Here is a 25,786-nt window from a genome sequence, read left to right on the forward strand (position 1 = left end):
TGTTCTGTGTGCTGGGTAACCAGATTATAAATCATGAGACTTCACAAAGCTGGTGTAAAACTCATTGTCAAACCTTTCCAGGCTTGTGAACACTGTTAAAGAAAAAGCCTAGGAGAAGGCATCCACAGAGAATAGAGTGGAATTGACTATTTCAGTTGGAAAGGACCTACAAGGATCATTCTGTGTGACTGCCTGGCCAACTCAGGGCTGACCAGGTTGAAGAGTGTTGTTAAGGGCATTGTACAGATGCCTTTTGCACATTGACAGGCTTGGGGGAGCGAGCACCTCTCTAGGAAGCCTGTTCCAATGTCTGACCACCCTCTTGGTAAAGAAATGCTTTGTACTATCCAGTCTAAACCTCCCCTGGCACAGCTCAGCATCATTCCCACAGGTCCTGTCACTGCAGGTTGCCCTTCAGCCTTCTTTTGTCCCAACAAGACAACCCCAAAGTCCTCAGCTGCTCTTCACAGGACCTGTGTTCTTCCACCAAAGCTCTTCCACCAGCTTTGTCCTCCTGCTGACAGTCCTTGTCTTGGCTATCCAGAATGGGAAAGCAAAAGCCTTTATATGGCTGTATCCTCTTTGTATCTGATAACCTGGCTGTAGAAAATTATCACCTGACACTGCCATTCAAACCAAAACCATGCACCCTTGAACACACAGCTTTCTGTTAAAAAACCAGATATTAATTTGTCTTTCATTTATTCATGTAATTCATGTAATTTCCCCAATTAGATAAACTGTGATTATTTAACTGCAACTTGTGGCAAGTGACACAGTTTGCAAAAAATGACAAGCACACAACAAAAACGCTGGAGTCTGAGTAACTAAACAGCAAACTATGCTGGAAGTCAAGCTTGACCAGATTAGTGTTAGATTTAACTCTGAAAAGGAGCTTTCTAAAACATACAGAATGGGAACTAATTCTCCTTTAGATACTAAGCAACACTAAAGCTGCATTATGAAACCAGTTTATTAGTGGTAAATAAAAACAGTGGTTCCCTAATAAAACTGGCAGATGCAAATCTGCTTTCATAGAGCTCAGTTTTCAGTAACTCACCATAAAGACTGTCACCACTAAAATGGGGAAGCGTTTTTAGGAATTTCACTAAAGCATATACTTCCTGAAATGCCAAGTAATGCATACCCCTTAGGTTTTCAGCAAATATTGTCCAAATGGATTTACTAATCTGAAAGCCTATCTACAAACCCCACAACAGATTTATACAAACCATAACAGATATGTAAATCTTGCCAATAAAACCTAAATAAAGTTTGATTAGTTTTTGATTTTTCCCATGCACGTTGCCATTACAAGCAATAGATTTATTTCTAAATTGCAGTTTTGGGGCTCAGATGTTAGCACCAGAATTTAAAATTACACACACAGCCCTCACACATCAACTCTTAATCAAGCTTTATAAATTCCAATCAAAACTTCTACAGTGAGTTCTTGAAGTCCAGATGCAATAATGAATTTCATAAAAGCCTTTGTAATCTGTTTCTCATGTTCTCATTCAAAGTTCAAAATAAATCACACTCCATTCACAAAGCACCCCAGTTGTTGGGTTTTTTTGGCAAAAACAGCAATTTGTCATTACATGGCATGTTTAGCCACGATGCATCTACAATTCTATTGGAATAACATCAACAACAGATGCGGAAAGGACGATTTAAATTTAAGGCATGCATTTTAAGCAGATCTAGGAATCAACTTGCCATAGTGCATGCAAAGAACTAATCCTCCTCAGGCCAATTTTAACACCCTTTCAGTTCAGATTTCAAAGCCTAACAGAAATTATGCTGTCACTGGAATAACCCCTGTGCCATGCTCCACATGCACTTTTCACTGTCATCTTTCCACAGGCACTAAAGCTCGTATGGCAAATCAGATCTGAGAGCTGAAAACAAAACAAAGCCTAGAGCAAAACCAACAGCAAACCCAAATGATTACTTTTCAGTCAGATAGAACCTAATCCTGCTCACTCTGTGGCAGCATCCAGATTGGCTTAGGGGGACTGGGAAACCACAAAGTCAGCAACATTCAACAGTGGAGACATCTGATGATCTTAATTATTACATTAGCTTCAAAGCCTTTTGAAAATCCAATTCTAACAGCAGGTGTTAAAACCTGGCATTCAGATCAGAATTTGATGGGATATAGGTGGCAGGAAGGGAAGAGGTAGGGAATCAGAAGTGATGTAGTAAAGACAGGTGGAGGAAAGTAGTTCTCATTATTTTAAGAATTGTTTACTCATCCTGAGACACCTCTAAAAAGCAGGAAAAAAGTTGAACTGACAAGTTAAATTCCAATGATGTTCTTCCATGATAAGGTCAATAAATTATATTAAAAACCGGATATGTAGCAGTAAAAGTTACTACATTTTCTATAAGTACTTACATAAATTGTTTTGCTTTAATACTATTTATACAATTCCTTATATTACATACAGGCTTTCTATTAAAAACTCATTTTCCAGATCATCTCATGATAGAGAAATACCCAAATACGAAAGGCCATAGTGTGCTGAGCCTCAATCTCTGCTCATACAAAGGAATGATCTCCTTACTTGAAGTGAAAATAGAAGAAAAAGAAACTTTTCTCCATGTTGATTCAATCAATTTTGCTTTTTAATGACATTTAAAACTTCTGTAGCAGAGCACTTATTCCACTGAGTCTAATCAAGTTTTTCAGTTGCATAAATATAAGTATTTAGCCTTTTGTCTGCAGACTGCTCCTCTGCGTCCTTTTAAGCCTTGGGACTGAATTCCTGTCTCAAGCATGGCACAGTGCTGGGGGATTACCAACAGGATCCAGAATATGGTTTATAATTGAATTCCCAACAGGTCTGGCATTCACAAAGCAGAACAAAACAACACATTTTATTCTGAAATATAAAGAGTTGGATCTGCAGCTGCTGCTTCTCAGTTTGTACCTGAAAATCCGAGAGTGCATCTTCACTTCCAGGCTCAAACACTTCATGAACAGCTAAGAAACCAGCAGTATTTTTTATATGCACTCTTCATGTCGACCATTGGCTCCTATACTGGGTGAAGCCAGAGCAAACTTCACTGAAGTACACGGAACCAGGACTATAATCAAATTCAGATTGGGCTCATCTGTTTTTGTCAGGTGCATTTCTCTAACAGAGGGAACTAATCAGTAGTTTTAAAAAGTGAAATCTGAATGATTAAGAAATGCTGGCACCTTGACAGATGCCACAATGTTATTAAAAATAGATTCCTCAAAATGGTGTCTCAAGGAAACATCTTAGAGAGGAAATAATAATTAAAAATAATTTACAAATTATCCAAGCTACATAATCTTCACCTTTGTGTTCTAAAGCTCTTATTAAAATAAAAGGCAATAAACCCCTTAGAATCACGATCTATTAAAAAAATAAGCTAATTTGAGAAGAAGCCAGTGAATTTTTGTTTGGTATTTTTTGTTGCTGTGGATGTTTTGCAAAGCTGTGATTAAAAGTCTGCCAGTTTGCCACAGTGTAAAACTGTCAGTACTCTTTTAATTAATAAAAAAATTAAAATAGTGTTATATTTAACATATCTTATAAAAATATAGAAAATATCACTGAGCAGATAATCTTTAGTCATCTTTTTCCACATATTTTGATTTCATGAAGTTTGTGTGTATAGACAGCTCAAATAAGCCAGTAGAAGAATGAATTTGCCAATTAAGTGCTTTGAATAAATTTTTAAAAAGCCAGTCAGATGCAAATGTATTGCTATTTACTTGGCCATTTAGGAATTAGAACTGTTTTGTCACAAGAAAGCAAATGTTCTCCATTCAGAGTTTCATTGTTCTAAAGAAGTAAGCCCACAAATGTGGATGGATCACATCTGATTGTAGCAACATGGAGATTGTTTTGTGTCTTATCTGTGATAATTTAAAACAGATTAAGCAGAACTTTGGCACTGTGTCAGAATATACATATGCAATATCCATGTACACCTATTACTGATATATCTCAGCAACAAAATAAACGGGCTATTCTTCCATCTCAGGAAAGACCAGGACTCTCTGAGATTGAAGAATTATCACATAACTAAGAAAAAACTATTTTTTCATGAATGAGTCCTCATAGTAAGCATCATTCAGGACATACAGTTTTATTGGTAACCTGATTTTGAAGACATTTCTCTCTATTTCTACAGTCATATCACTTTCAGATGAGAAAAAGGCTGCAGCATACTAGAATATACTATTCCATCACCCCAGAACAATTTCTACCCTTCTTTTCATCTACCCTTCTGAAATGCTGTCTTTCATTTACTGGCCACTTGATTTTTGTCATGAAACACTTCAGGTCCAAATGCAGCACTTTGTAATATTAGTTTAAATTTTGAACTAAAATTATTTCAGCAGATGATACAGATGCTGCACCTTTTAAAATCAATATTATATGTCCATGGTTGGAATTAGGCTGCAATTTATGAAACTCCTAGCCATTAGTTTTACAAGAAGGTATTAAAATAAAAAATAGCTTCATAGCCAGCATACGATCTCTGCTTATGAAATAGAAATATCATTTCCACTGTAGGAAAGGATATCTTTTATATTGCTTGGTTTTATGGTTAGTTTGCTACAGACAAAAACCAGCCCCTGGCCCAAGGAACTGCTGGTGGGTGGGATGATCACTCCTGTTGGTTAATTAAATCTCATTAATGTTAATGCACAGGCTTGAATCTATTCTGTTGGACTCAAATGGAAAATGGGATCATACTTGGGCATGTGAGTCCTGAAGGCCAAACTGACCCTGGCTGGAGGAGTCTATTTGCCTCTGCCCCTCCTCGTTATCCAAGTGGGAATACTCTTCTCTAAGTGTGCTTTTTAGGTATACCCAGTTGAACTGCCTGCATATCAATGTATTAGGAGAGAGAATAAAAGGAAATAAAGGACAAGGGCAGACTACAGCTTCATGCACAGGATTATGTTACAAAAACATCTTGAAGATTTTTATCACTGAGAATACATCAGGTTTGTCATACACAACCAGTTAAAAAACCATTCAGAATAAGAATTTCAAATAAAGGTTATCTGCCACTGGGATCAGATTTTCCCAGCACATCTGCAATGAAGGCATCAAAGAGCAGGGATTTGAAACAGGCCCAGCCACTCCTATTAGTGCCACACAATGTAAAATGCAATAGAGAATTCCATGGCACTGCATACTGAAATCTGAAGTTTCAGCTGTTTGTTTTGGCTCCTGACCAGGATTTATGGGCTAAACTTAAATAAGGGCAGACATTAGTTTATGCTTAACTTTTACTTTTAGGTTTCTTCAGGCCTTCCACCCCTCAGCTCAGGACATAATGCGTTGGTTCTTAGGAGCTTTTTCCCAGGACAAATATTTCTCATGCATTGTCTAGATGTTTAATTTTGGTTTTATCCTCCCCCTCTGGATGGCTACAATCCCAAGAAATGCTCAGCATCAAGAGCATTGTTTCAGAAGAGTTCAGCTATCACTTTGATGCTAAAACAGGTGTCCACATTTAAGGACAAGATTAAAACCACTATGGATTGGCCTTCTAAGGAAATCTGTCACTTTAAAATTCCTTAAGAGAATCTGAAGTCTTAAAAATTTGGTTTTGAATTCAGGACTGAGCTCATGAAGCAAACTTCAGTATCTGTAAACTTTAGCATCTGCAGTGTGATTGTAGCTATATCACGGAACAATATAAAGAAAGACATTCTAGAATACATTGTACAACTGTACACCAAAGGAGTTATGAGTATGGTCTAAAAACTAAAATGAACAAAGAAACACACACTTTAGCAGCTGTATTTCCCCAGGTCTTTCTGCAAGTTGTTTGCAAAACCAGCTAATTAACTCTTAGTACAAAAGCACATACTGAAGTTCCACTGACTTTACCTCATATTCACTCAAATGTAAATTGGAATACACTAAATTAAAAAAAAAAAAAAAAAAAAGGAAAAAAATAAAAGAGCAGTTACTACATTATTGTTAGCAGAAACGTAATGTTTTAAGATGCATGCACTGGGGAAAGAACTGTCTGATTTGACATCTTTGTCAAAAGATCTGTAGACAGAGAAGAGCTCCTATAGAGAGCTGCTACAACAGACAAAGTACTTTTAGAGTACCCAAAGGAACCATCCCTCTACAACGCTGGCATCTTCTTTAAAGAAAAATTCATCTTCCTTGTAAAGCCACCGAATTCAGTACAGGTGTGCTGATAACAAATGCCTACAGTAGCACTGATGCTAAAGAATGGATTAGTAGAATTAGAGTCTGATAAATTCAGTAAGTTTGTGAAGAACAGGATAGTGGGAAACAGGGGGAATATTCAAATAACCCCAGGCCTATTCCTACCTCTTAGAGAAGCAAGCTTCAGATTAGTTTTTTTAGATTTGTTCAGATTTAAAGTTGTTGGATTTCAGTGGCTGAATATAAATCAAATTATTCTATGATTCTATAAATGTATGTGTATGTGTTGACTTTCCTTAAAAAAACACATGCACATGTCCAATTGTTTGACATCCCTCACAGCAAACTTATATTTTTGAAATAAAAGCAAAGGACATAAAATAGATTTTTCTCATTACACAGTAAAAAGCCACTATTGGACAAACTGAAAACAATCATTTGACTTGCACAATAATAAACAGTGGCTTCTTTGTACAGTCATGATCATCAACAAGCAGACAAAACCTCCCCAAAAAAATAAGACCCCTGTCACAGGCATCTTTCCTGAGAGCCTGCCACCAATGCAGATAGAGCTGCAGTCAGATTTCAATCAGAACAAGGCACTGCAAAGGAAGGAACTGCTGTGGAAAACGTAACTTCTTTCCAAGGCAGGTTAAGTCCCACTAGCACAGAAACTCTTGTGGCCTCAGTACAGAGAGAAAAAAAAGTTCAGTGGGTCACAGCCAGTAGCTGAAATTTCACCAAATCCCAGGTATTTGTCATATTCCACCTTTAGAAATCTAGCTGCAGCTTTGAAATATGCCCCAGTCTTTGTCTACAGTGTCAAACAAATCAGATTTTACAAGCTCATTCTGTATTCAGGTGAGGAAATGAAGTAGTTACTCAGTTATTGAAAGTACCATTTTTGACTCATGGTATTTCATTTTCTCATATGTAAAATAGGGATTAAACAACATTTCCTCTCACTCCTACCTTCCTTCTTTTGCTAAGTCAGATTGCTGTAATTTGCAGTAAAAAAGTGTCTTCCATAAGATGTACAAACAACATCAATCTTGGCTTTCTATCCTAAGATTTAGGATGATACATTATGTATCAACTTATGTGTTTATCCTGTGGTTTGATTGGATCAGATGGAGCTGACATATTTGCTTCCTTCACTTAAATTCCAACTCCAGTTTGAAAAATGATGCGATTATATTTTTCTTCCTTTTCACTGACAGTTGGCAGACAAATCTTGGGAGCAACAAAGTACAATTTAGGTCTAAAAGAGGACTTCAGGAACTAATAGTTCCAAAGAGCAATCTGGTTAAGAAACACTGACAGAAGCCAATGATAACTTTTTTAAAGAACATGCAGTCTTACTGCAATATCAAAGCTATTTAAAGAATGTAGAAATAATTTTCTCTTTTCAGTCAGAGAACTGAACAGGTAAGAATGTACACAGACAATCCACGGGGATGGTTTCTACACAAGCCATGCTACTAATGGCAGCTATACTTTGATTTATACCTTTATATTTTATATTTTTTGTTTATTTATACTTTGATTTGGTTGTCAGAGTTCTCTAAGCTGAAAGCATTATATTCCAGTGACTCAAAACAAACAACAACAAAAAAAAGAAGCCCAGAAACAATCTTGTAGTACTGGAACCCTGACATCTTCCCACAACCTCAAGAATATATGTCACAGGAGGAAATGTAATTAGTTCTGACCTGTAATAATTCTTCCAGTTTGAAGTAAGCATATTAGCATATCAGCAGAAAAGGTATGGAAAATTTCAGGGGGTAGGGGAATAGAGCTGGTTTTTAATACCTGACTGAACCAAGTGAAGCTGTGTTGGATGGTGCAGCTGGTTCATCAAATTTTTACCAGGGGTTCTGCAATTTCAGCTTATTTTTATTACCTAGTCTTTATCCATCAGAGTTCAAGTATAAAGTGCAAGAGTCCTTGAGGCTACTTGCTTTTAGGAACAAAGAACTACTGAAAAATTCCAAGCATATCTCCCCTAACTAGGCTGGAGCACATAGAGAATATGCTGTCTGGCCAAACACAGTATGACTGTCTGTCAGAAAACCTCATGTCTTTAGCAGCAAAGTCACCTCTCTCACATCTAATGCTGAGAAAATCCCTAGACAGCTTTTTTTTTCCTTTGAATGTTGTTACTTCCCTGTTCACCACAATGCACAGAGCATCCCCAAAGTTACTGTGCCAGGTTATATCACCAGATTTGCTCTTGTTTTTATTGCTGCTGACACTAGCCACAGAATAAAATACATGGTGGTAGAAGGGAGTTTTCAGCAGGTTTGTATTTACCCTCTGCTTGAACTGGATTATATGTTCTTTCATGCACAAAGGCTAAAGGTAAAACAAAAATTCTCACTTGTGTGCTTAAAAGAATACGTGCTAAATCAAACCATTCCTGTGAAATTTGGGTGCCTGTGCTGCTCTGCAGAAAAACACAGACAAGTCTGGGTTTGTGTGTAATCAGTGTCACCACAGACAGTAAAGTTGTGCTTTGAGCATCTCAAATACCATCAAACCATAAATACCAGTAAGATTCTCAGAGCCAGTGTATGAGATGCTGGTCAGAAAAAAAAAAAGCAAATAATTTAATTTAGGGAGTGATTATAGCAACTGGCACATCACACTGCACCTATGCTGCTACCTCACCTTGGGGCAGAGGAGAGCTCTGAACAAACCATGAACTGCTGCTGTGGGAGGGCAAAGAAAAAAATTAAGAGATGCCCCAAGTCACAGTGCAATTTCTTAGCTCAAAAAACCCATGCAGGTGTTTTCATGTGTGACAGAGAACACACATGGTACCCCAGACATTTCTGGTATATTCACAACAAGGTCAAACTCCACATCGAAAAATTCAGTATCAACAGTAGGCTGTCTAAAATATGGATATTGATCAGGCCCCCAGCTTGGTCCTCACTTCATACACTGAGACCTGTAGCTTCTGCTATGTTAACCTCATTTGGCACCTCTGTCACCTACCCCAGTCCATATTCCTGTTTGTTGGCTGGAGGCTTGAATAATTTGTTTTGAAAGAACAAGATCATAACATAATTCACCTTCAAAAAGACATGAGAGTTCTGTTGGTCTGTGCAGAACTTGTGCCTTTGATGAAGAGACAGAGATGATGAGAAAGTCTGGCACATGCCACTGAAGACAGGAATTTTAAAAACTGCATCTAACAGAATACATCACTGAACAAAGCTAACTGGAGAAATTACCTGTGAAAATTGACACTCCAAAGTGTCACATTTTCATGATGGAAATCAGAGCATACAGGAAGAATTTCCAGATAGCACTCCACACGGTGACGTGGGGGAAGGCTGCCATACATCTGCCTGGGTCTTGCAAGGACAAAAGGTTTTCTAGGCTTGGCTTGGATATGAGGTATTTTCAGGTGCATCAGACTTCTGTTTGCTCAGTATTTCAGATGAGTCCTGCATGTACCATACAAACTCTTTAACACTTTAGGTGCTGTAGCTCTGACTGATGCAATTTTGTGTCTCTGCTGCTCAGAAATCAAAAAATTCTGCCAAATCCTCTGTCTCTACACAGTGGAAACTTCTAAATGAAAACACAAGATACCTCAATGGAACGTACAGAGGTACAGATGCCTCGATGCAAAGGCCATTGGCAACACCACAGAGCTTTATCAAGAAGGATCTGAATCCCAAAAGGGCACAATGTAGTAGGAACAACACAGGAATGTGAACGTACACTGTTGAAATATCTACACTGGGAATAACACACTGTTAGAAATGTCTCTGGTAAAACTCTGCCACACAGATGTTCTGTTGACAGTACTATTCTAGTGATTCAAAATATGCAAAACCCCAAAAGTCTTTGGAATTGTAAGAGTTTGAGACCTTGCATTATCTTGGCGTGCTCAAAAAAACCCAAACCAACCAAACAAAAAAAACCCCACCAAAAATACCCAAAACAAAACAAACCAAACAAAAAAAAACACAAAAAAACCCTCCACACACAAACAAAAAAACCCACTAAAAAAACAAACAAAAAAACCCAAGCTCATTTGCAGACACTGTGCAGAAAGATCAAAATACTTGGCAGAGGTAGAATGCACTAAACCACAGATTTTCATTTTCAGAGAGATTACAGAGAAAGAAACCACCAAAGTTATGGACATCACTGCATTGCCAAGATGAATGAGTGTTCCCTACATTAGAGAATTAATGGGACTAAAAACAGGTAAATGGGAAGATATATCCCTTCCATGCTGCAAAGGAACAGAACAATATGATCCTGTTAGAGAATGCCTCAAGTAAACATTCTTGTGCTGCACCTTATCTGTGGTCAAAATGTGAATTTCATTTACCAACAGTCCACCAGCCTCTTTATTCCATTTGCATACCTTTCATTCTATTTGCTTTAGGAAGAGAATCTGCCTGTCATCTTCTTGGAAGTGTTTATATTTTTAAAAAACGGAAATATCACAGTATGTTACACAAAACTCCCTTATTTCCTCTAGAAATGGAAACACTCCTCCCTCTTGCTGTTATGTTTAATGCTTAGAAGTTAATTGCATTAGAGTAGTTCTACTTTATGCAATTCCATACTTGGAGTGTAGAATAATCAGGTTCACTAATAATTTTCTCAAGAGTTATCTGTCAGCACCCATAACTCATCATAAAACTGGTTATGTCACTTGTGGTGTGGCTTTCATGACTTTGGTGCCTGCCAGAGTAACAATCAACATGAGATTATTCCATGGCTAATCCTGGGGTAAGTGGCTCCAGTGGCATCCCCTGTTAGGGGTCTGCATGATCCCAGTCTTATGAGGATACTCTGGTGAGCACACAGCAGACACAAAATTATTTTCCAACTGGTTAATCACTGAATTAACTGGTTACCATGAAACACTGTGCTGAGTAACACTAATGAAATTTGTTAAAAATAGCACATACTTTTCTGAGTGTGCACTCCATAACCAGGAAGGAGTTTTATCTGACTTCTGGTCAAATGGGAAAATCCCTTCTCTGCCACCTATTCTCCATTTTAATACTTGGTATAATATATAGAGATAAATTACAAGGTCTGCAAATCTCACTTAAGATACCACCAAGTTTTGTACTGCAAGACACTACTGTAATGAATACCTCATTTTTCACCACTAGGAAGCTTATATATTCCCCTTTCTTGGAATGCTTCAGATCAGCCTGGTTCTCACAATAATCCACCCTAAATCCATCTTTTCAGTGCCAAGATCATAATATGAATTGTTCTGACAAATTAGATCTTCTAAGAACACAGATTACAGATCTATCTATTTGACAGCTGCATATTTCTCACTCTTTTTTTTTTTTTTTTTTTTGCCACATTCAGCAATCTCCTCCATTTAAAAATGTTCATGAACTTAAGGCAACCACTGATGCCAGAGAGCACACGGCACAATTAGCTGATTATTCATTCTTACACCAAACCTATTGTAAAAAACTATGTTGAAATTTTTACACCCTTACTTAGTATCAAGCCATACACATGGAAAATACCTAAAAATCCCTAAAATCCTATTTCCCTAATGGAGATGAAGGGCTTCAAATCAATACAAGCTTTTCCACCAGCTTGAGTGGCCATACAAGCAAAGCAGACTCCGAGTGATATGCAGTGAAAAATAAGAATAAAAAGTTATAGTTTCTAATATTTTCATAAACCATTTCTGATGGAAAAAAAAGCCAATTAAAATTATCAAATGTTGAACTTACTATATTTGAATATTTAATTTCTCTTAGCATAAAAAACCAGCTTTGTGTGAAAAGTCTTTTGAATTTAAAAGCTAAAATTTCTGAAGCAGGTATGACACGTGCTTTAATTGCAATTGCAAAGGGGTGATAAACAGGTCTTTGCCAGGTAACCACTGAGGAGTATAAACTTCTAGCTGAGGACTGGAAATTCTAACTACAAGGTAATTTGTTGCTAGTTTTAGGGTTTTTTTCCCTTTTTTAGGTTTTGGTTTTTGTTTTTGTTTTTTTTTTTTTTCCCAAAAATGAGTAATTTATTATAAAACTAGAGATTCATAATCTTGTGAAGAAAATAACTTGGTCCCATCTACCACAATGAAAATATGGACATTTCAGACTAAGGAACAGCATTAAGGTTGCTTAGTTAACTAATTAAATTATAGCATTTCCCTTAAATGCTGAGGATGTCACTCCACTGCTGCATATACTATTCATCTTTATAAAAACTTCCTGGGCTCCAGTCTGAAAAGAAAAATGGAAATACAGTCATATCTTAGTGCAATCTCCATCAAGTTTTATCTAAGAAAATTGTAATGCTCAATGACCCTATTTAAAATAATACATAATTATTTAACAGAATCAAAATACTTCAAGTCAAGTATCAAAGAAATTTTTCTGCGTTGGTCAACATTATAGAGCAAATACTAAATTTCAGATTATCCAGATTACGCATGATTACACTACTTAGTAAATCACAAAGTAACTGTGCAGTAAATAATCATGTAACTATTTCCTGCAGACTCTGGAAAGATATTTGATGAATCTTTTCAGCCACTTTGCCATCAAGGATGGTTTAAAAACATCAATTCCGCTAAAAGGGCTTCAGAGAAGACTCTTGTCTGGTGCTTGTTCCTTAACTGTCACATTCTGACAGGCTTTAAAATCATGTCTAGGATTTTGTGCTTTTTTTTTTTTTAATAACCAAGCAAACATAATGATTAAAAACAAACAAACAAACATAAAGAAACACCACCACAACCCCAAGATCATTCACTGTCTATTTTGCCAAAGACACTGAGCCACCTACATGGTAAATCTACACGTGGCTGATCTTTTGAGAATTTACTTTTGTTGTTACCAGAAGATGATTCAACAGCAGCTGCTTTTGCAAAAGAAGCAGCTTTGAATAAAGAAAGAAATCTGTGAGACCTACATCACTGGTTTGTAAGAAATTGTTAGAAGTGTACAAACCCATTAAGCTGGGCTCATTTGCAGCCATGTTCCTTTGCAGAAACATTGCTGAGTTGACAGAAGTGGCAGCACTTTGGAGCAAGGAGTAATTCTGATTGCGTTAATAACTAACATGGAGGGAGTATTCTACTGGAGCAGGAGAGGGGAGTCAGAACACATTGACTTTGGGAGCATCCCCACTGTAGGGAACTCCCCAGAACCACGGGATGGGCTCCCCTTCCTGCCATGGGAACACACAGCCACAGCTCGTAACACCAAGAACCTGCGTGTGAAGGTGCCCCCAGAGAGTCCTTTCCACTGGAAAATGCACAGCAACAAACTGCTACTTCCTGCCACCAACTGGGGCTCAGTGCCCTGTTCTCATGGCAGGAAGTTTAACGTGAAACATGCAAACTACAACTGAATCACACGAAAAGAAGCATCTGCACATGAAACTGCTTTGATCACACAAGTTGACCAGTGCAACAGTAAAGAATATTCCCAACGTGGATCTCAGTGAAAAGAGCTCCACAGTTTCTAATGACAATCAAAGGACTGACAGGAAATTAAATAGGTTATATTTCAAAATTATTAGCAAATACAAGAGGAAAGTATGTATAAATGAGATCTCCATTTCTCTTACCTTTGCAATGGTCTCGTGCAGGCTGAAGGAGGGATCCAGCTCTTCAGTTTTTGTTGCATGCACAGGAAAAAGAGCTTCGGAGAGAAAGCTGGAATTCTGTGAGAAAGAAGGAGCTTTTTAGGATTCCACATTGATTTCCTCATTCAATTAGTTATTGGATTTTGCTGATAGATGGAAAAACTCTTCAAATCTTTCTTAAGTTTTGAAGATTATGAAACTTATTTCACCGATCCACTGATTAACTGATTCCGAGTCCCTGAGAAACGCAAAAACCCCCTAAGTCTTACGACTTTATTCCTGGAATGGCAGTTGTCTTTGTAATTATGCTTCCCAAAGCAGCTAAAAATTTTGCCTCCAGGGAGAAAAAAAAAATCCACACAGCTTTTATTCCGGGCTAAGCAATCAGACATTTTATTAACTACGTTATGATTTAAGTCTTCAGAAGAAATGTAACCACAATAATCAAATAATACTCTTTTATCTTCTGCAACCATCCTAGTTCTCTATCCAGTAATAACACCTATATAATAAGGGATTTTTGTCAATTCCCTAAAATGATATACTTTAGGTTGACCACTCTTTTAATACCAGACAATCTTTATATATTGTTTGTAGATGATGGTCATCTCTCCTTGTACTGCAAGGAATCAAGACATTATTTGCATATTTACTGTCTCAAGGAAACCAATGCCAAGGAGTGGACTGGAAAAAAAGGCAAAGCAATACAAAACAAACCTCCAAGCCTCAAAGGTGCCCAGATGCCTAAAACAGGAATTACATTACACTGCCGGCAAGTTTGCTTGTTAGATTTTTCTATTAATTGATGCCTTCATGATCAATATTCTATCAGTATTTTCATTCATTTCTAGGAGATTATTTCTGGAAGCAAACTCCCACCACTTTCTTTAAAAAAATAAATATATAATTAGCACTGCATCACACAAATTTTTTGTGTTCAGTGATGCATCTGTGTGTTGCATAACTTGTCACAGAAGCATCACAAAAATAAATGAAGTCATTTTTTCCTTTCAGAATTTTTTTTTTTTCTAGAACTCAGGGAGAAGATGCACGAAGTCATTTATTACAAAGATGAAATACATACTTCTGTATTAACTCATAACTATTCATCTTTGTTTCAAGCTGCACACCAGTTTACAGAGCTGTGTCATTTGACTGGGGGGCTGCTGAGGAACGCCCTCATTCTGCTGCGGTGGTGCTAATGCTGTTCATCATCAGTCACATAATTGCAATCAATAACTTAGAGACAGTTACATTATTTATATTTACTCTTGAGTATCTTACTGAGATGCAGTGGAGGGAGTAACTACCAAATGAGATTTGCTACAGAAATCAGACTGTTGCTCCATCTAGACAAATATCTTTTTTTTGGAATCTAAAGCTTGGTGGATCAGCTGCCTGGAAAGCAGGGAGACACTGCTCACTGGGTTCTCCTCCCACTCCACTCTAGACTCCAGCTTGCCAGGGAAACCAGCAGCCTCTGCTGCCTGAGCCTCTGCCTTTGGAAGAACTCAACACAAACAGGCAATTATCAGCAAATAAATCAAAACACATTTGGATATAACAAGTGGTTTTGCTCAAGAAGGAATCAAGACCCTCCTTGCTAAAAGGATTGCTTGAAAAGGATTGCTGTTTAGCTTTCTGGCATCTGAAATAGTCTTGCTCTGCACTTCTAAAAGGAAATGTTTGAAACAGTTGTGGTTGCCTTTTTTTTTCTTTTTTTTTTTTTCCATAAAAGGCTCCTCCATAAAGAACTGCTGGAAAGGCCAACTTTGTTTCTCTTGCTTTTTGTTGTTTTTCAAGCAGTATGCTCACCAGAGAAAGCTGCATGAACTTCCTAACTAACAGAAGTCCATTCTTTATCCCAGGGAGCACATGGCAGAGAGATGAGTCCCAGTGATGTTCCAAGAGCACCTCTCAGCATTTAACAGGAAGAGCAACACCTTCCAAGAGCTGGAAACAGAATCACACTTCTCACTGTTTCTTTCACCAAGCTCACAATAACAAGTGAGTCTTGTATTTTGGTTTTTTTGAACAGCAATTTGCTAAGCAAATTTCTAGTAAATGCACACCAAGAAAACGACCTGCTAATCCAAAAACATTAAAACCAATTGTATTATTCCTTTATGCTTTTCAGCCACAATAGGAGCTACAGCTGCAGCTGCTGTCTTCATCCTCTCCCACATTCACCTCCTAAACACAAATCATCCTCCTCTGTCCCAGCGGGGCATTAGGATCACCCCCACCTTGTACAAAGGGCAAAGTCTTCCATGCATTGTCAATGCTCTGGAGACGGTATCAAATTATGGAAAAATCTTTTCAAGGCCAAACCACTGTGAGACATCCTAAAATTTAGGAGGCCAAACTTCCAGTCATGCTTTGAAAATTTTCTCCTTTGCTTTTCATTGTGTTCTGTTAATTTTCCTTTCAGTTCATAGCTATCCAAATGGATTAAGAACATTTTCTCTTCTGAGATGAAGTTACATTTTCATCATACAAACTTTACAATCCAAAAAGGATCACCCTAATAATCCTTGAATTCCCTCTATGAGCTCATCAGAAGAGAAATGAACAAGCATAACATGTATTTGGAAGTGAGTTTCCAAACCCCCCCCTTTGTCTCGTCTTCCTTTTGGAATGACCAGTTAACCTGGTCTTTTCAATACTCATTTAATGAAGCATTCTGTGTGATTAGAATGACATTGATGTTCCACTTTTCAAATAATGGGTCACTTCTGATTAAACTTCGACTGAACATTCAACTTTCAATCTTAAAACAAATTGTCTCCTTTTCTTTTTAATTTGAACCCAATTTCCTGCTGCCCTTGGGTCTTGTGACAGTAATTAATTGATTTATGAATCAATTAAATGGAGATTGAAAATGCAGGTGAAAATCTCTCAAAACCCCAAATCTGGCTTACTCTTGCTTATTTATGATGGACACTTGCACTAAAATTCACTTCTGATTTACTACACTCATTTTTCTAACTTAACTTATCCTTCCCCAACTAATTAAGTGAACAAAATGTTTCACCTTCTAAAGGTACTAAATTTGCCATCCCCTGTGTACTCTCTTATAATATGCCTTCAATTTATATGCCAACTTTCAACCACTGCATTTTAAATCACAAATAAAATCCCACAGCACTTCTGGTGATTAAATGTAAAACAGAATAAAGACCAAGACATGCTTTAGAGATTTATTTTGCTGTCATTAAATAACTAAAAGTTTAAAAAATATCAAACTTTACCACACATTGTCCTAGAACTGCAATTATTTCTGTGAATACCTGTGAATTTTTTTTACTAGGCCAGGACAATGCTGAATCCTCAAGACTATTTTTCTGGACTATTACTTGAGAAACAGTAAAATTACCAGTTAGAGAAATTGTCAAATTATGTACTCAAATTATGTAAGTAATAATTCCTTAATATACTCTCATTCCACACCGGAATAGATTTTTCTTGCCTGATGAATGTTCCCCTGCTTTCACAAGAAGATATCCTTCTGTTCTTAACAGAATGAATCTTTTCAGCCACTTTGCCATCAAAGATGGTTTAAAAACATCTGTTCTTAACCTGGTGAATAACACACAAGTATCTCCATTTTTTTTGGTTTTGGGTTTTTTGTGCTGTTGAGGGGGGTGTGGCTTTTTTGTTGTTTGTTTGTTTTGAAAGTAACAGTCAATGGAGGTTTCTACACTCAGCAATAATGCTCCATGTGCAAAAACGATCTTTAGACTAAAGTTCTTCATCCAGTTTGACTTCACTCTTGTTAACATTTGTCTGAATTGTCCATCCTCAGCCCAGCATTGCCCTTCAGCACTTCACCATATTCATGGCACCAATTTTATACTGCACAGAAGTAAGACAAAAAGAAGGCACCAGGAAAGGTACAAACAGAGAGGAAACAGTGAGAGCAGAAATCCTTCTGAAATTTGTACAGGTAGGCAAGAGGTATAAATGTGCTAATCTTACACTGCTAAAGGCTGCAAGGCAAACACACAAAAGAAGAATGGAAGCCAAGAGAAAAATGTTTATTTTCTTCACACAGACACTGAAAAGAAAGAGTTGTTTCACCTCACCTAAGCTAAAAATCCATCTCTTCCCCATTTTCCTTTTTTTTTTTTTTTTAACCTCCTGGCAGGGTGATTGAACCAGAGGTTTGACTGTAAGAAGGATCAAAAAGAGAGTAATGGAAAAGGTATCTCATAGACTAAAATATGGCTTATCATCAGCTATCTGGATTACTTTTACTTTGGGAGGGTCCTGCAGACTAAAGCAGATTTACTGAAAAAGTGGTTTATGTAGAATAGAACAGACTGAAGCCGAAGTATGGCTCTCTAAAGCGTGGGTTAAATTGAATTGATGAAATAATACCAGGCATTAAAGAATTGCATATAGGATTTCTCACCAATAAAGGCCCATAGGGTTGCAAATATATTGCAGAAGAGTGTTCCTGCCTCTCCAAGTCATTAGCAAGCTGACTTTACCCTTTCTAGAAAATGCACCAGATATCTAATTAAACATCACCTCCCAAATCCACAAAGGATTATAAAGTGACGTGAAAGATTGTTTCACTGATGCAAAAGACATAAAATAGATGGTTTTTTTTAATAAAGCAAAGCTTTGCAATTGCCACAGCCTAACACGTGTCTACAAAGTGAGAATGCCCCTACTCTGGAAAATGGGCTTGTCAGAAGGAGTTTCTGGCAAGATTCTTTTCTTTGGTATTTTTACCATTTCAGTTTATTGAAGAACTTTTAGAAAAGAAACAAAAGCACATCTATTTTCTGTTTGAATATTCTAGTAAAGATGTGCAGTGACCTTGCAATGCCACTCAATGCTGGACAAAATGAGCAAGGCCTGACAAACAAGACTGCACAGAATACAGGAGAGGCAGAATTGGATTCACTGCTGCACAAGTTGTTTTATTATTCAACTCAATTGCAGCCAGGAAAACCCCAGCCAACAGTCATAACGAAAAGAATATAAGCACATTTCTCTCATCTCTTTTAATTTAATGTTTTCTTCCTTATGTTAGTAAGTGAATTGAAATAATCACTGTAAAGCTATAAATTCACAGACTGCAGCATAAAGAAAGCAACTTTTAAGATGTCAGGATACTTGCCTGGCTTTATTCCTCTGCAGTTTTCCCCTGGTGCTTTTTACACTGAAAGCATAATCAGCAGTTTAGGCAGGAGGAAGGGGCCCCAGTCAGAAATCTGGAACCTGACAGAGGATCTTCCCTAAGTTTCAGAATGTTAGAAACAGGAGGCTCAGCTCAGATTCACTACATCTAAGAGAAAACAGCTTTTCTTGAATGTGTTGTATGAAGGACACGAGAACATTTTGTAACATTTTATCATCAACTGTGAACATTCAAATCACACGGAAACATGAGGTTCCAGGAAGATCATCCTAACTGTCCTGGAAGTCATGAATCCCAGTGACAAGGTCTTTCACAATCACAAATATTATCAATCACAGTGCTTTTATTTCCTGATTCAATGCTTCCTATTTCCAGATTTTATTTTCAGTGCTCAAATAGATACTTATTACACTGAAAGAAAAGATCTGATGCTAGACACTGGACAGATGCTGTGTGCGTGGGAGGCCCACCACCTTGCAGTAGGAATGAAAATTGTCTTTTGCTAAGAATAATAATGTCTTCAAACAATATTTATTTATCAAAGCCTTATTAACCAGTTTTTTAATGGACAGAATAAGATATATCAAATATTGCAAATTTTATCAGAGAGAATGCATCGTTGACTCAAACACAGCTCTTTGATTGTCCAGTCATCTTGACTTTTTCCCCCCAAGTATTAAAAGACAAAACTGAGTGTCACACTACTAATATCTACTGACACAAAACAAGTTTTGATACTTACTCCAGATATTCTACCAGAAGATTTTCAGTTGGTCAGTTGAATTTAGCCACTCAGAAGTACAGTGGTAAAACATTACCATGAATGCAACAGGCTATTAAATTCTCCAGGGAGAACAGATAATTCAGTGACATCTGTCCTTACATTAATATGGATTTTCAGTAACTAGATGCTTCAAACAGAAGCAATTAATTCGTGTCTAAACAAATTTTTCACATTTTCCAATATCCCATTGATCCTGTTAATTCCCAGGCTTTCTTCCCTGGACTTCCAACAATCCTCAGTCAATTCCAAGACACTGAAAAGCCTCTGAGAGAATCTGCAATGACAGAGCTTACAGAAACATGTACTCATAAAGTGTGAATGAATGCTAAAGAAGCTGTGTGATTTTGATACTATAAGGCAAGTTTACATAAAGAAATTTTCCCTTCTGGATGCACTGTGTGATGTTTGGTACATCAAAGCACAAGGATTTGTAAGGCCAGACAGATTTTTTTGGAGCAGAGTAATGTATCCAAACTGATGAGGACGTCATCAGTTTCACTAGCATTAGTGCAATAACAAAGATGCTCTTCCATGAAATTAAGTAGCTAAATATTCATATTATTCAATAAAACAACTCAAGCAATCAATTGAACATCAAACGCATTTTGTCTTGTAAAACACCGAGTCATTAACCTTAACAATTTCACCATGCTCTCACTACCAAATTCAACTCAATTAGCGCCCAAATGAACAGATGGACTAATGAATTAATGAATTATTGGTGAGTACTACACTAACCCCTGACTGAACTGAGAAATTAAAAAACACTAATTTATGCTAGAGACAGAGAAAACACATTGGTCAGGAAAAAATCAGTATGAATAAAGAAAAGCACAGCTATTATAAAGACAGCATAGACCCTAAGTCAGAAAGGCAGCTGTGGTTTGGACTTCACAGGTAGTCCCAAGGCAACCTGCTAGGGACTCCTGGAACTATTCCTTCTTACACACTGGCAGTTCACTGCTTTTACAAGCACAAATGAAACCTCTCTCTTCACCCTGACACAACCGACTCCCACTGCTACACCTTGTTGCCCATGAAGTTCTACTACACAGTTAATAAACTCTCTCAGCAGCAAGTGCAACAGCATCAAACTCTCCAGAGGCAGTTCAGAAAAGGGAATCCTGGATTCCCAAGCAACTGTCCTGAGGCTGATACACATTTGCTCCTTTGCTAAGACTTTCTGGTATACTAAGCACAATGGTACTTTGATTATTTCATACAGGCATGAAACATCTCCAGTAACTCCCCATGGGCAACTACCAGCTGTGTTATTTCCTTAAAAAATTTAACATGTACCAGAGAGAAAAGAGAAGTAAAACAGGGAATGAGGGGAGCCATGCAGAGCTGTATTTTCAGAGGGAAAAGCTATCAAATCGCAGATCATCATAGAAACACACTGCTATTATGCAAATTCCCTACTAGCATAGATGCAAAAGGAGAAACCTGGCTTCTGTTTGGGGTAGGAATCTCCCTGGAATTACAGACTCAGACAGCCAGTGCTAAATCTTTTCCAAGGACATTCACACGAATGCCACAGGCCCTGAAGTTCTCTGCTGAGCAGCTAGGGCTGAATTAAGCACATTGTGTCTTTGCACACAGTATGCCCGGATCCCTCTAAGAAAATGATGCTGTGATGCTTCTAATGGAATTTTCTGATAAGTATACTTGGCTCTGATAAATTAATTGGTATTGGGTAACACTTAATCAAGGAGGACATTAATAACATAAAATAAACAGCAGAACATTTACCAGAAGGGCCTGTTCAGCTGTAGATAATCCAAGCAGTCAGTCAGAAATCTCAGGGCTATGTACATGGCCATACTAACTCTTTCCTGGCTGGAAAGGACACACCAGAAGTAAAGGAGAAAATGACCTGGATATGGAGTAACAACGAGATTAATGCTGTGATACAAGAAAGTGAGATAACTGCACTAAGAATATGGAGATCCAGAACTTCAGAACATGAAAGTGGATTGACTTGAAGCACTGGAACTGCTTGACCAGTGATTACATTACTGATACAAACCCAGCAGCTCTCAATAAAGAATACCACAGGTCAGACTACTCAGGTTTGCTTTCTCTGTGCACACACAGGTACGAGGTTGTACCTGTGGAGTTGAAACTATTCCACAGACTTCGCTTCCCTCCCCAAAGCCACATTGATTATATATACAGATGCATTTAAAAATAAAATGTGTTTGGGGTTCAAATACAGTTACCCATTCACTTTAGAACAGATACAGGGCAGATGCACTGAAACACACTCCAAGCTGCCTAAGCCCTCCCTCTACAACAACATAAGCACATCAAAGAGACAAAAGCAGCTTGCTACACAAGAGTTATTTTTTTGTAAACTAGACCCTAAGTCCTCTCCATCTCCTCTGTTTCTTTTCTCGCAACAAAGAAATCTTGGAAAGCTTTTAATTTCTTTTGAGAGAAGTGCATGATGTGTCAGTCTAAGAATGTAAATATTGTAATCAAGAAACTGCAGTAAGTTTCCTCACAGAGTGATAAAAACGAATAAAAGAGGTCAGGATGGGGTGGGAAGGAGGATGTAGAGGCTGACGGTAAAAACAACTGAGAAGCCACATTCACTGAAGAGTTAAGATTTAGTGCCCTCTGTTTTACACCAGTGTGGGTGAAAATCACTTTTAAGGGCCCTAATGAAAGTTGAAAGTTACCTTCAGAAAGTTATGCATATTTCAACAGAAATAAAAACCATTATGCATTCTCTCTAAAGAGGATACAATCTCAAACTGTCAAAATTCTAAACTCTTCTACATATATTACATACAAATGCCTTCTATAAAGAAACCTCTTTTCATTTTTCTTCTAAATTAGCTTAGTGGTCCATGGTATTACACTGCCTTGGTCTAGCCTGTGAATAATGTGACAGGTAATTTTTATACTCCTTGCCTGAACTTAAGTTTGAGTGAAGATACGGAAAACAACTTTTATGATCTAGGTGTAAAAGTAAATGTTCTGTGAGTCCTGCATACCCAAACGTGGACACCTGCTACGAAATGTTTCATGATGATTATGTGTCCATCAATAAATAACAAAAAAAAAGTTGTTTTTGCTTTTTAATAATGTGCATGTGCAGCAATTTTTTTTCCTAAGCAAAATGATAATGCTAATGTTGACGTAACCTATCACATTATCACAGAGGGGATTTAAGATTCTGTCTTATCAGACAGGAATCATTCTATAATAGGATGCACTGAGAAGGATGAATAATATGCAGATAACATGGGAAATCATCCAACTATAATTTAAAAAACCAGATTCCTCATGAAACTGTTCACTGCAATGACACAGAAATGGATGGTAACAGTCAATTGATTTCCATCTTGAAAAAAACTCAAAATACACCTGTACCAGCTGAAGTTTGAAGTTTGATGGAGCTCAAAATGCTGAACAGCTAGATGATGTTTGAGTTACAATGCTGAAGAAACAATCAAATCTCTGACTGAAACCATGGAAAAACCCAATTTATATTTTCTCTACCCAAACATTAGGCAGCCACAGCAAGGCTCTTTTTCTCAGTCTCTGTGGTTACTTGTGCTCCAGGACTTCAGCAGCTACACTATAAACTGTGCTATGAAAGATGTAATCAAAATAAATTGACTTGTAACTAGGGGTTTGGTGTTTTTCCCTTCAGGGAAGAAGCCCAGTACTACACAGATCTTTTAAAAGCTACTTTTCTCTGTCCTCTTTCATGAAAGAAAAAAGGCCATCTGAATGGTGAATCCAGCAGAGCAAACTACACTTTAAGGTGCTCCATCAAGAAGAAAATTATACACAGAAAATTAAACTGAATTAAACATAAAAAATTACAGAGATGATGCTCATACAAAAAGAAAAACAAGGCAAAGCTTAAAGAAAAAGAGGAGAGAAGTAAGAGAAAGAGATGGAGGGTAAAAGAGGAGTTATGGATCAACCTCTGCCATTCTGAGTCTGTCCAACAGATAAAACTATATAAATCTATAGCTACAGACAGGAAACAACACAAAGATTTCCAGGCCATGCTGGTTTTATGCAATAAATGCAGTGTAAAAAAGAAAGGAAGGATTTATGCCAAACACTTCAAGACCTGGATTCATGTTTCTTTTCCATTCATGTCTCCACTATAAGAAATTTCATAGGAGTTAGCAAGTGAGCTTTCACTGTGACTAAAAGCATTTTCTGTTGCTACAGCTACAGATCTGAGTAATGACTTTTTATTGTTGCAAAGGATAAGTTTCAAAGATCATACACCACCATATCTAGTGTTTTCAGAGTTACTCTTAATTTACAGTCAGGTAACCAAGAGCTGAGTTTCAGTCACATAAATAACATTATTTTGTTTACAAAGTCAAAACACCACAGGTGAGGAATTTATATGTAAGACACTAAGCAGAATTGTGAAGAACAGATACTTCAGTCTGTTATATGCATGTATTTTCTATAATTATGGAGGACATGTATGTGTTATACCTGTTACACCATTTTTTGTGTTTGAAAATACATTGTTCTACAAAGAGGACTAATATTTTCAAGAGCACAGAAACAGTCCACACATGGGGAAAAAAAAGAGAATTTAATCACCTGCTCCATGTTGTTTTTTCTGACATACCAATGCTCATACAATCATGTAATTTGACTGACATCCAGCTTTTATGCAGTACAGAGAGTTACTAAGGCAAGTCTTTGATTTAACAGCTCTCTTAGTTTATGTTACTCTTCCTTGGTGCTGTAAAGATAACTGAGTATGTTTCCAATACTATTCTCTGCTGAGGTGAGGACTAATAGACTAATCATGGCTTTCAGTAGCAGAGAAACTCTGATTTGAAATCAACATTTAGCTCTCTCTCTGGAGACTCTATACAGTGACCTGGATACACACTAATCATTATCTCGAATAGCATAACTCCTCCTGAAAGCAAAATAATCAGCAGGTATTAGGAAAATCTGATCAGCTTGTCTCCTAACACATTACAAATCAGAATGTGACCCTTGTATGACGGCAAAGCCAGTGCACCAGAGGTAAAGAGGAGAGGAAGGCTTTCTTCAGCAACTGCAAGAGAAACCTTAGAAATTGGACCAGTATTATGGTTTTTTAACCACTAGAGAAACTCTTCTAAGTTTACTTACTTTAAGACTAAAATGCTGCATATTTCCTGCCAGTGAATAAATGAGCTGCATTTCACCCAGTGCATTTTTACAGCAGTGGCTGAATTCTCAGAATGCATTTTACTGGCTCACAGACCTGACCACGGGCATTTGCCAGGCAGATTTAACCTCCCCGAGGCTGTGGTTCACTGTATTACGTAATTCCAAGCCAGACAGTTTTACTTACTCTTCTGGCCTGAATGTTTCCTCTTACAACTTTTATTTCCTTGTATTTACTCCTCAGGTTCCTGTCAATGAAAAGCTTTTATGACCTTCTCTCTGTGGACTGGCATTGCACCGACTGTGTAAGAAATGCATTTCTAAAGCTGACCTGGAGCTGTGGCTCTGTAGGCAGAATACAAGCACAGGTCCTGGGCTTTTTAACTCTAAACCAGGGATTTTTTCAGCTGTGGAATAGCATCGGTTTTACCTGACACTGCATGCAGGCTGACAGGTGGATAAAATAAACAACTAATGTATATTCCAAAGGAAGAGTGACTCCTGAGTGGGTCACAGCAGTGAAACAGAGAGAAGAGGAAACCGACCTGGCAAAATGATAGCCTACAAATCATGTCAGAACAGTCCATTTCTGAAACCTGTTTTCCCAAATCTTGTTTTGCAATGAAGCTGACAAAGCTGAGACATAGTTTAAAAAGCTGGATCGAAGCAAACAAGGAAAAATCTCTCCCTTCAAACCAGCAGATTTTTATCAGCCCCTAACCTGCCTAACAGAAATTCCTACAGTGTTTATTAATATGGCTGCAAACACACAGTAATTTATCTGCCTTATAATATCTGTCAGTAAACAGAATCTATAATAAACAATGGCAATAAACAGTAAAGGATAAACAGATTGCTTGTCTGATAGAACATAGGAGAGACAATGAGCCTGTCTTCTGAAGG

The 25,786-nt window shown here is 37.5% G+C and overlaps 1 protein-coding gene across 1 annotated transcript in view; it reads right to left on the reverse strand.

Moving 5' to 3' along the window:
- The window catches only part of NAALADL2 (N-acetylated alpha-linked acidic dipeptidase like 2), a gene marked incomplete at both ends in the record, with an annotated part of 311,905 nt that overhangs the window by 41,629 nt on the left and 244,490 nt on the right, over nucleotides 1–25,786 (reverse strand). Inside the window, one exon of the mRNA XM_082287835.1 lies at nucleotides 13,776–13,871. Coding sequence (XP_082143961.1) covers nucleotides 13,776–13,871 — 96 coding nt within the window. The remainder of the gene's footprint in view (nucleotides 1–13,775; nucleotides 13,872–25,786) is intronic.

This window comes from Coloeus monedula (genome assembly GCF_965178545.1).
Source record: "Coloeus monedula genome assembly, chromosome: 10".
Lineage (NCBI taxonomy): Eukaryota > Metazoa > Chordata > Aves > Passeriformes > Corvidae > Coloeus > Coloeus monedula.